The 13,478-nt window shown below is 42.8% G+C and overlaps 1 protein-coding gene across 2 annotated transcripts; it reads left to right on the top strand.

Moving 5' to 3' along the window:
- Positions 1-1,605: 1,605 nt before the first annotated feature.
- Positions 1,606-9,670, top strand: LOC112882002 (aminopeptidase P2). Of its 2 annotated transcripts, none has more exons than XM_025946947.1 (13): positions 1,606-1,992; positions 3,932-4,057; positions 4,143-4,262; positions 4,814-5,089; positions 5,526-5,698; positions 6,461-6,724; positions 7,212-7,363; positions 7,710-7,900; positions 8,002-8,110; positions 8,231-8,385; positions 8,457-8,549; positions 8,826-8,906; positions 9,254-9,670. In XM_025946947.1, exons 1-13 carry the CDS (start codon positions 1,669-1,671, stop codon positions 9,329-9,331), a joined length of 2,142 nt encoding a protein of 713 aa, XP_025802732.1. In that variant the 5' UTR covers positions 1,606-1,668; the 3' UTR covers positions 9,332-9,670. The 2 variants fall into 2 exon arrangements, with proteins under 2 accessions (XP_025802732.1, XP_025802733.1); XM_025946948.1 differs by having other exon boundaries at positions 1,883-1,992; positions 3,948-4,057.
- Positions 9,671-13,478: the final 3,808 nt, after the last annotated feature.

Below are 13,478 nucleotides of genomic sequence, written 5' to 3'. Positions count from 1 at the left end.
TTGACTTTAGGCTCCTTTGGTGTCAGTCCCTTCTTCAGAAGGTAGGTAAAGTCTGTTTTTATTTTTTTCTCAATTTCAAAATAAAATTTTTCCTGTATGATTCTGTAAAATCATTATTGCACATTATATTGTTGTTGCTGAGCCGAAACAAATAGGAAGACAAGTTAACACAAATGTCTGATGGAAGAAACCGTTTAGGCAATGCAAAAAGCTTGATAATAAGCGTGAACTGTAGCTATAGCTTTAGAATGAACAATACTGTCACAACGTGTAAAACAGTCAGAGGTGACCTAAGAATGAATAGCGATGGGCAAATGTTGCATGGCACTATCTCCACACAAAGTGATGGACAATAGCACTGCTCGTTGCTGCTAAGACCTTCGATTAGGCCATGACAAAATGTGTATGGATGAACTTATTTTGTGTGGTGCGACGAGATCAGTTGGCTACTAATTACGTGATCTCCCGTCTCTTAAATAAGCTAAGGAGCAGTAGAAACAAGGCAAGCCATGCTGGAACAACATATGCCTTCAATCATTAGCTGCAGAGACAATTTGCTCGAGTCCTCCGAGCTAAGAAACCAATCAAAACTGTGGTCTCAGCAACAGACTGCACAACGACAGGCGCTGAGATGCTGGATTCTGGCCTTCTGGGCATGGTCGCGGATAGCAGAGCTGCAGAGATATTTGCTGTATTCTTATCATTTCAGGCAATGAGATTCTCAAGCTAATAACAACATGGTGATGACTGATGAGTTTGCTGTAGCTTCCTTGGCTCATTTGCACTCCGGATCCGCATCAGCTAACCTATACTTCAGCAGAGGAATTCCCGTTGCCTAAGTGGATCCATTACACCATGGCTGGTTGCCTGATTTGATCTGTCCATCTTGCTGCTGCTGGTGTTTCTACAGCTGTACTGAATGCTTTTTCTAGTTGGAGGATCACTGCGTGTCATGTGTTCTTTCCTGGTGCATCCCAGTCTCACAAGAAAGATTATCTGCATCTCCTATGCTCTCTTGTACAAAACCACATCGCCGCTAAAGCTACTAGAATTGTCGAATGGTGTGTGCAGTGAGGAGGAGGAACTATGAGTCTAGCAGTCGTTCTATGGTCGAGCATTTGCATTTGCATTGGTTAATAAATCCTACTGGGCATGTGATACTTGTGCAGAGATGTCTTTCTTTTTTTAGTTCCATATCACCTCTTGTCTTATTCTGTCAGCAGTGTTGTGGATCCGCATGCTACAGTGAAGCAACATCAAAATGTTGCCCAAGGTTACATGAAAATGTCAAACATAATAGTTCTACTAGTTCAGTTTACAACTCCATTTTATTTGCCGGGTTTTGAGAAAACATGAACCAGTACAACAGGCCATGCTAAAAGACAATCACAATAACATTTAATAAAACCTTTTTCTTAAAGCCTTTTTGTCCACCGCATCTCTGGGCACAAGATCTTTCAGTACGACTGCAAAATAAAAAAAATAAGGCCTCAAAATGTTAAATAGATTTTTTGATCGAATACAGCCATCAGGCCCGCCCCGGCCCATCTCGGAACCTTCCTTGTTTGTGGAGTCGTGGGCCGGCTCTGCCACGTCACCACAAGACTAGTCGAGCTGGCCCCTTATCTCTCTCTCCCTTCCCTCGCTCCTCTCCACGAGGTGCCGCCCATGGCGATCGAAGCGGCGCGCCTCTCCCCGTCCCTCGCCGCCGCCGCCTTCCTCGCCCGCCGGCCCCCTCCCGCGCTCTTCCCCTTCTCCCTCCGCCGCCGCCTCCCCCACCTCCGCGTCCTCGCCGGCTCGTCAGGCGGGGACGGGCGCGTCGTCGCGCTCTCCTCGTCTGAGCTCCGCAAGCGCCGGGGGCTCTCCTCTTCGTCCGGGGCTGCGGACCCGGCCTCTGGAGGGGATGAGAAGCTCCGCTCGCTCCGCCGCCTCTTTTCGCGCCCCGACGTTGGCATCGACGCCTACATCGTCCCCTCGCAGGACGCCCACCAGGTCACTCCCTTCCCTTCCCTACCTGAGTACGACAAAGTTGCATTTTTTCCCCCCTGATTCTTGTGCGCAGATGAAGGAATGGAAACATAATTTGGCAAAACGATAGCGTATTTGTGCGAATTCCTCAGCATTTACCATTTAGGCGTCACTGGTATCGTAATCTAATCCCCATAATTACTGCACTGAGTATGAATAGTCGAGGCCTGGACCCTCTGGAGTTTCTTGACTGTTGTGATGTGTTTGTACAATGTAGTTGATTGTTGGCAAATCGACATAAGAACACAATAATCGATACATTGGACATAATTTGTATCAAGCTGTGCTCTGTTCTGTGGTCACCTTTTGTCATGTACTTTAATAAAAACAGCATTTACTTGTAACCAGAACCAGCACGGAAGTAAATCGTGTCATGTGCAAGGCACAGGCACTCATTAATAAAATTTGATTGTAGTCGAGACGTGTCTACAATTTTTTTTTCTTTGTCAATTCTCTTTGATTGATACAACAACAACAACAACAACAACAACTTAGCCTTTTGTCCCAAGCAAGTTGGGGTAGGCTAGAGATGAAACCCACGGAACACAAGAATAAGAAACATAAAAAGGGCACAAGCCAAAGGAAGAGTTAGGGGTTAAACAAAAAGTAACAAATGTCACGGTTCAGGTACGTTAATTGCTAATCTCCAAGCGCTCCTAATCATAGCTAATTCCTTAGCGATATTCCACTCCTTAAGGTCTCTCTTAACCGTCTCGTCCCAAGTTAGTCTAGGTCTACCTCTACCTCTCTTTACATTATTGCCCCGCTTTAAAACTCCACTACGCACCGGCGCTTCGGGAGGCCTCCGTTGTACGTGTCCAAACCATCTCAACCGATGTTGAATCAACTTTTCCTCGATAGGTGCCACCCCGACCCTATCTCGAATCTCTTCATTCCGGATTCTATCCCTTCTTGTATGCCCGCAGAACCAACGCAGCATACGCATCTCTGCTACACTCAGTTGCTGGACATGTCGCCTTTTTGTAGGCCAACATTCAGCACCGTATAGCATCGCCGGGCGAATCGCCATCCTATAGAACTTACCTTTTAGCCTCTGTGGCACCTTCTTGTCACAGAGGATGCCAGAAGCCTGCCGCCATTTCAACCAACCGGCTGAAATTCTATGTCTAACATCTTCATCAATGTCTCCATCTTTCTGAAGCATTGATCCTAGATACCGGAAAGTATCCTTCTTGGCCACCACTTGACCTTCGAGGCTAACGTCCCCATCCTCATGCCTAGTCGGGCTAAAGTCGCACATCATATACTCGGTCTTGATCCTACTCAGTCTGAACCCCCTCGACTCTAATGTGTGTCTCCACAGCTCTAACTTCGTATTAACCCCTGCCCTACTCTCGTCAACTAGCACCACATCATCAGCAAAGAGCATACACCAAGGGATATCACCCTGTATGTCCCTTGTGACCTCATCCATCACCAAAGCAAATAGATAAGGGCTCAATGCTGACCCCTGATGTAGTCCTATTTTAATTGGAAAGTCACTGGTATCGCCATCACATGTTCGAACACAAGTCATCGCATCCTTGTACATATCCTTGATGAGGGTAATATACTTAGTTGGGACTTTGTGTTTTTCCAAGGCCCACCACATCACATGTTCAATCAATTCTCTTTGATTGATAAGCTATATATTTAGAACATCGTGATAGCTATGACCATTGTGAGTATGTGATTGCCTATGCTATACTATTTCTCCTTCTGTTGTGATTGGTGATACTGTTTGCCCTGGTTCTACATTTGCGGTGAACTGGTTGTGCTAATAGTGTTTCCAAATCCCAATTTAAATGATGTAGAAACTTTCAATGGACTCCTCAGTGAAATGGCAGAACTGAATTACATGCCATCACAACTTACAAGCATTTATTCAAAACTTCTGTTACAGAGCGAATTCATTGCAGAATGCTTCATGAGGCGTGCATACCTGACTGGGTTCACTGGCAGTGCTGGTACAGCTGTGGTTACAAAAGATAAGGCTGCTATCTGGACCGATGGCCGGTATTTTCTTCAGGTATGCCATTCACGTATATCAAATTGTAATTGCTTGTCACATTTAGTTCAATTATTCACTCATGATCTTTTCTTCCATTTGGCAGGCTGAGAAGGAATTGACCCATGAATGGACACTTATGCGCAGTGGGAATCATGGTGTTCCAACTACTAGTGAGTGGTTGAATGATGTTTTACCATCTGGTTGCCGAGTTGGTATTGACCCGGTGAGCTTTGCTTTATTCTGCTATTTTGGAGTTTACAGAATTTAATTTCTGGATTCAATGACACAACGAATACTTTTGTTATATAACTGATTACCACCCTTTTACCAAGAAATAACTCCCTTGGATTTGCTCCAGCACCATCTGTGTATTTTGAAATTTGTTATCTGATTTGCTTGTTCCAATCAAATTTTAGGCATCATAATTCCTTTGCTTTTAGTTTAGATTTAAGGATCTATTGAATATTTTATAAGTATCTTTTCAAGAAATAATATAATAAATAAGCCACTGGTTAACTATTGATAAATAATTTTGCAGTGGTTCTACATCTGTAGGAACTCTGTTGCCTTTTACTTCAGAGAATCTTACGTTCTTATCCAGAAACTTGTTTAATGTATGTTCCTCATGGAAATGACACGATGATGGAATATCAACCAATAACTTCATTTTTAAGTGTTTTCAACTTTGTTTTTAAATTTTTATTGCTATTTCCTTCTGCATGTTATGTTTACAGCAGTCTAATCCTTTATCCTTCATTTGTTTGAAGGATGCAGTTTCTTTTCTCTTTTGATGCTGCTGAAGAATTAAAAGATTCAATCTCAAATAAAAACCATGAGTTGGTTTTGGTTCGTGGCATGAATCTAGTTGATGAAATATGGGGAGATGCAAGGCCAAAGCCCCCAAAAGAACCAACTAGGGTGCACGACATCAAATATGCTGGTATTGATGTGCCATCAAAATTGTCGTTCATTAGATCACACCTTGCTGAAAATGAGTGTGATGCTGTGGTAATTTCAATGCTCGATGAAGTTGCTTGGTTGTTGAACATGGTAATATTTCGGTTAGTTTAAAATTTCTTTAATATGATATGCTGTTTATGAATATTGTGGAATTGATGTACATGAAACTATGCTATGTATTTCGGTGTGTTTAGTCATACATCTCTTTTGTGAACAGTTCCTCAGTCTCCACATGCTTTCAGACAAACCATCATATACCTATTGTTAGCAAATATTACAGTCTTTAGTTTTAGTATTTTTTTTGTTTTGTTTATAACTGACTTATAGTTAACAGTTCCTGGGTAATTGAGTTTCCAGTGAAGTGTTTGACTTAGGAGTTCATTCTGTGGATTATTCCGTGATAATTGGTGGAGAATTTTATTGTTCTTAGTCCATTGCCTTACCTCAACTCAAAAGGAGCCTTACCAAAGGCTGCAGAGAAAGTCTAGCAGCATTTTTGATGGGTTCATCCCACATTGAAATGCAGAGAGGAAGTGATGTCCCACATTCACCAGTATTTTATAGCTACCTAATTGTGGAGGTTAGCACTGCTACGTTATTTGTGGATAGCAACAAAGTTTCTGAAGACGTTTTGGAGCATCTTGAGAAAGCTGGAGTAAAACTTAAACCATATGAAGCAATTGTGTCTGAAGTAGAAAGGTAAACCTTGCAAATGCATTAATCTTTATAATGTTCCTGTCTCTGGCTTCAAATATGCAGTTGTGCAGTTTTAATTTGCATTGTTGATGTAGTCTTTGTTTCTATATAAAGATAATCATCTTGGTAAAATAATATAGATTTCATTTACTTGATAGGCTCGTTGTTCTTCAACATTAAATTCAATCAATTGGATTGCTTACGGCCTTATCCATGCTAATCCTTCCTTGCCCTGGAGATGCTAGAGTTCCTGTTCTTTCCTGTCTTGTAGATATTTATTTAGTAAATTGTAACATTCCAGGTTTATTTGAGAATTTCAAATCTTGTAAAATTTCAAAATGGAAAACGTAATATTTATAATTAATGCTGCATTGGGCATATAAAACTAAAACATGTAATGGGTTTATGCTGGTTGCGATTGACTATATTGGTTTTGAGATAAAGAAATCTGCTAAGTTTAACAAATAGTTTTTCTCTAAATTTGATGATTAATGAATTACCTAATGTGCTAACTTTGTCTTGGATGTTGATTTATTCTGTACTGGTCTCCTACTCTTTTTTTTAAATTCTTTTACGTGTTAAGATAATATATGTAGTAAACATGTTTCACTGAAAGGAGTCAAGATATTACATTCCGCAGGTTATCATTGAATAGTTTGATGGTCAATCATCAACTCCCATCTTGCTGGCATTATTTTTCTTCTGTTTTTGTTTCTTTTTTAATCACATTCTTATGTTTCATTGAAATGGCTTTCCTTTGTGAAGACTGGCAGAGAAAGGTGCAAAGCTCTGGTTGGATTCTTCAAGTGTGAATGCAGCCATAGTTACTGCTTTTAAATCAAGTTGCGATAAACAGATGAAAAAGAAAGGAAAAGCAGGGAAAAAAGTTGAGAAAGAAGCATCTTCAGATGAGCCAACCGGCGTTGAGAATGGAACAGTAAATGCTGTATACAATGTTTCACCAGTCACGCTTGCCAAGTCGGTTAAAAATGAGGCAGAAATTGAGGGAATGAAGAATTCACACCTAAGGTACTATCTTGAAGAGCTTGTGAATTAGTGTATTTTCCTCTGTTCAAAATTGCCTGATTCCCTGAAGCTGTACAAAAGAAAAAGATATATAGGGGAGCCCAGCTGGAGTTTGGTAAATAAGTTTAATAAGTTTTATCTCTTGGTAGTGAAACGTAATGCATTAACTATTAAACTGTTGGGCCAAACAGCAAAGTTTCAACAAAATTCGTGGCCTCTTGACATATGGGAACCAGTATGTATGTGACCTTTTTATTTACCATTTAGATTCTTCTATTTGTGCATGGAAAACAGCAGTAAACATCTTTGTTGTGAGCTGAACTGTTCTTTAATCTTTTATATATTGTTTAAAGGAATATCTCTAGTCTGCCCCCCTATATGCAATTACTTATGAAGATTATGGTGCCACATTTTCCTGTTGTATTGCTCCTTCCTTTGATTTCATTCAAATTGACAACTAGATTTCTTTGCTGGAACATGAAACTTGTAGAGATGCTGCTGCTTTAGCAGAATTCTGGTGCTGGCTAGAGGAGGAAGTCTGTAAAAGTGTGCCCCTTACAGAGGTACAAGTTGCTGAAAAGCTTCTTGAATTTCGTAAAAAGCAAGATGGATTTATAGAGACAAGCTTCGACACTATAAGTGGTACGATTTCCTTGTTTTGGAATTTAAGAAAATACTATTAAAATATCACAGAAACTTTGTTTTCATGTATTAGTATGATAATTCTTTGTATTTTGTTCAGTACTTCTAGATTTATTATGTGCAAAGATGCCCTTGAGTCTATTTAGCTTGTCTTGAACCAGTTTATGACAGGATAGATGACTAGATAGATGCAATATACTATTTTTGTAACTATTTTACTATTTTGTAATCTATTTTTCTGATGAAGGCAATGGTAATTACAACTTCATCAAAATCATTATATTATTGTAATTTTCTGCTGATGCGAATATTTGACTTCTAACTGGTACTCAGTTTTCCCACACAGGTTATGGTGCAAATGGTGCTATAATACACTACAGGCCAACCCCAGAGGACTGCAGCTCTGTTGGAAGTGACAATCTATTTTTATTGGATAGTGGGGCTCAATACATTGATGGAACTACTGACATAACAAGGACAGTACATTTTGGCGAGCCTTCTCCAAGGCAAAAGGAATGCTTCACAAGAGTTTTACAGGTGCTTAATTCGGTTATAATGTGGCACACATTTTAATAGCATTTAGTTTTACAGCACCTTATTTGTTCCTACCTTATGAACATCATGAAATTTTGAGACAGGGCCATATAGCTCTTGATCAGGCAGTGTTCCCTGAGAGAACTCCAGGCTTTGTGCTAGATGTTCTGGCACGCACATCTCTATGGAAGATTGGCCTGGATTATAGACATGGTAATATTGTATCCTTCTTAACTAGGCGAAAATTCTCTCTAAATGGAAACATTGGCTTAGACTTCCATAAAGTTTATTGCATGCAATGTAAATCAATTTTCACGTTCATTCTTGTTCCAGGCACAGGCCATGGAGTTGGAGCAGCACTAAATGTACATGAGGGCCCTCAGAGCATAAGCTATCGATACGGAAATTTGACAGCCTTACAGAAGGGCATGATTGTCAGCAATGAACCTGGCTATTATGAAGATAATTCGTTTGGCATTCGTATCGAGGTAGATTTTTCCACTGTACTTGAGCTGCAAGGAGTCATTTTTGTCCCTAATTTTTTCTTTTCAACTTGCAGAATTTACTTCTGATAAAGGAGCTTAATCTGGCGAATTCATTTGGTGGAATTTCGTACCTTGGTTTTGAGAGACTAACCTTTGCTCCAATTCAGGTACATACAAATATATCTGGTTGCCATGTTTCAATGGATGGCATTTTACACTAGTTACGTATATCTGATTGTTGTAATGGTATTTTGTTTTTGTTTGAATAATCAGTAAACGCGATTAATATGAGCTATCTTCTGCGCTTGCCTGATATGGAGGCTAAGCTCTCACTATGTGACCATATGTTTTAGCAATACCCCCGCTGGTATCTCATTATTGTTCATGATAAACACATAATTCATGAAGTGCTGATTATTTCATCATTTATTTTGCAACTTTAGAGCAAGCTTATTGACGTGTCCTTGCTTTCACCTTCGGAGATCAACTGGGTCAATGATTACCATGAAGAAGTCTGGGATAAGGTGAGCTTATATATCCTTGAACTATTTGTACACCAAGATGAGGCTGGGGGTTTGGTTATTTTGCTTGACGTAACACAATGGCTCCCTTCTGTGCATTTTGATGATATAGGTCCATGTGATTCATGCCATCTCCAACTGGAGGGATTGTTAATTTGTAATACCATTATATGCACACCCTTTTTTGGGGGGGTCCGTGCTCCTTTCTTTGCACGTGCCTGTCATCACAGATTTTCTCTGTGAATATGTTTATGCTATTTAATCACCATCATATTGCCTTATGAGCTCCAAAAGTAAGCCATCTCATCTTGGATTCATGGCCCTGCTAAACTATCGACAATCTTTTGCAGGTTTACCCTCTGCTGAGTGGCGCTACTCGCGACTGGCTATGGAAGAACACTAGACCTCTTTTAGATGTAACTCATTGATATTCCCACGCATAGGATATAGCATGGTGGTGCGGGAGCAGCAACAGAAACTGAGAAGTCAATAAAAATTGCTGGCCGAAACATGTTTGCCGATTTAATTCCCCTTTATGAAATGCATCTACATGGCAGTAGCTGAGGCAATATATAGATGCCTAGATGGCACCAGACAAGGGGATGATCCGTTGAAGCAATGAAGCTGGTTTATTTAACATCCAGCCAATTTGATGAACACTTGATAGGATGAAATGCATCTCTTACATGTCCTTTTTAATTGGACGAACATGCTTATAAATGTTCATCATGATTCGCAATATTATATGCTAGTTTTTCTGTGGTCTACACTACAGTTTCTTTACAACATTGGCCGTTTGCTTTTGGAATTTTTGGAATCAGTTACATGATAAATGTTTTTTTACAGAGGCACCTTTTTGTAATGGTAAAGTAATTTCAGATCATGTACTCATGTAGTAAGTAAAAATATATGCATTAACAAAAACACCAGAAAAAGCATTATGAATATTACGACCCTTTTTTCATCTAAATAACGAGCGATTATTTGAACAACAACATGACAGCATCCTGGAGGTGCCAACAACGCTACGTTGTCACTTGTCAGGTTGCGTGTGGGGTAGCATCACTTGTTGGGAGAACGCATGGCAACTCTTTTATAGCTGGTGTACTTGTAATATAGAATGTGCCCGGATACCTAGCTGGTTGATGAATCAATAGCAGACCAAAAGCTATGTTTACTGCATACACCAACAGAGGCACGTCCTACAAAAACCATTGGTTCCTATATATAGCAGAGGTGACATCAAAAATAAATTCCATCTAGTTTGTATTATGGAGAGGCAAGGGATCAAAATTGGAGAGGTTAGGAGAGACAAAGAATATAGTACAGTGAATAGTGTGGCAGTACAATGCTGACTGGAAGTGAGGCTTCCACTGGGGGTGTGAAACATCAGGAATTCTAGCTGCACCGACTAGGGCGGAAGTTGAGCAAAGGGTCGCTGGAAGATTCCACTGTATACAGTAGGCACCTTGTTCCTCCAGTAGGACATGTATAGATAGACCGGGTCCCTCTGGTTTGACCAACATCTGATTGGCCTTTCATTTGTCATAAATTTGGTAATGTACACTCCAGTGTGTATACTACTTCGAATCCTTGGATTATCAGCGAGATTCACAGCAGTGCATCAATGATATAGCATCAGTGACATACTGAATTTGAGAGGGCAGGAAATTGCAGGATGCAAGACCTTGAGACGATTTGATGACCCTTTAAGACGCGCATCTACGAACATGGGTAATAGAGATGTTCGGTTGAAGCTATTTTATTTGGCATCCATCCAATCTGATGTAACACTCGCTGAGATGAAATGTGTCGCATATATATCCTTCATACATATCATTTCTATTGGTTGAAAGTTGAAGCATGCCTCTAAATATCATGTTAGTCCTTATTAAGGCTGGATATCAAGCCGTCTTGGCTCAGCTTAGCTCGAGCTGGCTGGTTAAGATAACGAGCTAGTTCGGCTCAGCTTGTTATCATAGCCAGCTAGAAGTCAGGCTCGGCTCGGCTTGTTTGCCAACTTGAGCTGGCTCGTTTAGCTCGTGAGCCAGCTCGAAACGGGGAGGGCACGGTGCGGCACGCGGGGCCTGAGGGCAGGGACAGCGTGTGGGGCCGCTGGCCGTGGTGCGGAGGGGCCACGGTGCGGTGCGCGGGGCCTGGGGTCGAGGGTGGCGCGCGAGGCTGCTAGCCGTGGTGTGGCACCCAGGGCAGCAGGTGGTGGTGCGACGCACGGGGCCGCCGGGCGTGGTGCGAAGCCATGGGGATAAGGCGTGAGGCTGCCAGCCGTGGGGCGGCACGGCGCACGAGGGTGCCTGGGGGTAGGGGTGTCGCGCGAGGCCATCGGATGTGGTGCAGTGCGCATGGCAGCGGGGCGCGGCACGGCGGCGGCGCTAGGCCGCTGACTGCTGCGTGCTGCCTGGCTGGCCGGCCAGGGAGTGCTAGAGACGAGGAGGAGCAGAACGGGACAGCAGGCGGCTGGCAGGGTGTAAGCGGCCAGGGATGGGGACACGCACTAATACTAGGAGTCGCGTGCGTTACTATGAGCGGAGGCGTCGCAGAAGGCCCATCAATGGCCCACCGCCAGGGGGGAGGGGGAGGCGGTGGAGCAACCACCAGGGGGTGGGAGGTGGGGGAGCGGCCGCCGGCGAGATCGCGGGCGGCCGGTGTGGTGATCGAGGTGGCGGGGTTAGGGTTTCGAGTTGCCAGGCTTCTAAAGGCCGGCGGCTCTAGAGGGGAGGTCGGCGGCCCGGCGGTGGTGGTGGTCCGGCTGGCGGCGGAGGCGAAGCGTCGCGGGAGCGCCGCCGGCCGGGTGGGCCTGGACCCCCGGTGGGGCGGTGGCCGGTGGCGGGGCCAACAAGAAGGCCGGCGGCGCGGCAGCGGCAACCGCCGGCCGAGGCAGTGTCGGCCTAGGACAGCCCACAGTGGGGGATTTTTGCTAGGCTTCGCCTCCCAGTCGCACGTGCGACTGGGAACAGCCCCCGGGGCACGGGGGAGACAGGAGATTGGACTGGGAGCTGAGAGGTCTAGAGTTTGAGTTTGGGCTGAATCTATTTTGGGCTAGATGTTGGGTATTTTTTGGCTCATTTTGGCTCGCGAGCTGCTCGCAAGCCAGTTCAAGCTAGCTCGTTAAAGAACCGAGCTAAAACCTTAGCTTGGCTCGATAATATTTTCCAACGAGCTGAGCCACTAACGAGCCGAGCCGAGCCGAGCGAGCTAGCGAGCCACGGGTTTTTCATCCAGCCTTAGTCCTTATTAGGTATATGCTAATCCTTTGTTGATTGCACTACTCTTAAATAGTTACATCATTGCTCATGGTTTGATGGATTGTTCGCATAAAATACATTTTAGTAACTTTTTTACAAAGACATCGTTTTAGAACGGGTAAAGTGATTTGAGATCATTGAATTATGTAAGCAGTTCAAATATGCATGAAGGCAAGACCCTGAATGAGAGCATCATGAATATGAGCCTATGTTCATCCATACAATTTTGGCAAGAGAGAAAATAACGAAATGACAAAAAAGAATCAGTGCCAAACACGTCATGTGTGCACAGTACATCATTTGACCAATAGGCGGAGATTAGAATATATGGCCATGGAATTCTGATCAATATAATAGAAAAAAGGACATTTCACCAGCCAGCACTACTAAAGGATTGCAACTGCATAACCAATAAACCAAGCAACGTTTATCATTGTCCCAGTCATGTGCATTGTATTTCACAAGATCATCTTTGTTCATGTCTTGCTCTCAGTTTTTTTTTAAAAAAAAGGACATCACAAAATGTGTGGTGTGTCTCCCTCTTAAGCCTTTAGGGGGAACGCATGGCAACTCTTTTATAGCTGGTGTACTTGTAATATAGAATGTGCCTAGATAGCTAGCTGGTTGATGAATCAGTAGCAGACCAAAAGCTATAGTTACTGCATACACCAACAGAGGCACACCCTACAAAAATCATTCGTCCCTATATATAGCAGAGGTGACATAAAAATAAAGTTCATCTAGTTTGTGTTATGGAGAGGCAAGGGATCAAAATTTAGAGGTTAGGAGCAACAAAGAATACAGTGAATAGTGTGGCAGTACAATGGTGACCGGAAGTGAGGCTTCCACTGTGGATGTGAAACATCGGGAATTTTAGCTGCATCAAGTAGGGGGGGGGGGGGGGGGGGAAGATGAGCAAAGGTTCACTGGAAGACTACATTGCATCAAGTATGTAGGTACCTTGTTCCTCCGGTAGAACATGTATAGATAGACCGGGTCCCTCTGGTTTGACCCACAGTGCAGCACAGGCGCACTGCATCTGATGATTCACCTTTGTCATAAATTTGGTAATATACACTCCAGTGTATACTAAACCGCTTTTAGATTGGACGCTTTGGTACTTCACATTCTTGGATTATCAGTGAGATTCACAGCAGTGCATCCATGATATAGCATCAGTGACATAACTGAAAGTGAGAAGACAGAAAATTGCAGATGCAAGACCTTCGGACTATTTGATGACCCTTTAAGAAGTGCATCTATGAACATAGGTAATAGAGATGTTCGGTTGAAGCTGTTTTATTTGGCATCC

Source organism: Panicum hallii, chromosome 2 (assembly GCF_002211085.1).
Source record: "Panicum hallii strain FIL2 chromosome 2, PHallii_v3.1, whole genome shotgun sequence".
Classification (NCBI taxonomy): Eukaryota; Viridiplantae; Streptophyta; class Magnoliopsida; order Poales; family Poaceae; genus Panicum; species Panicum hallii.
This window is presented reverse-complemented; position numbering and strand designations above follow the sequence as displayed.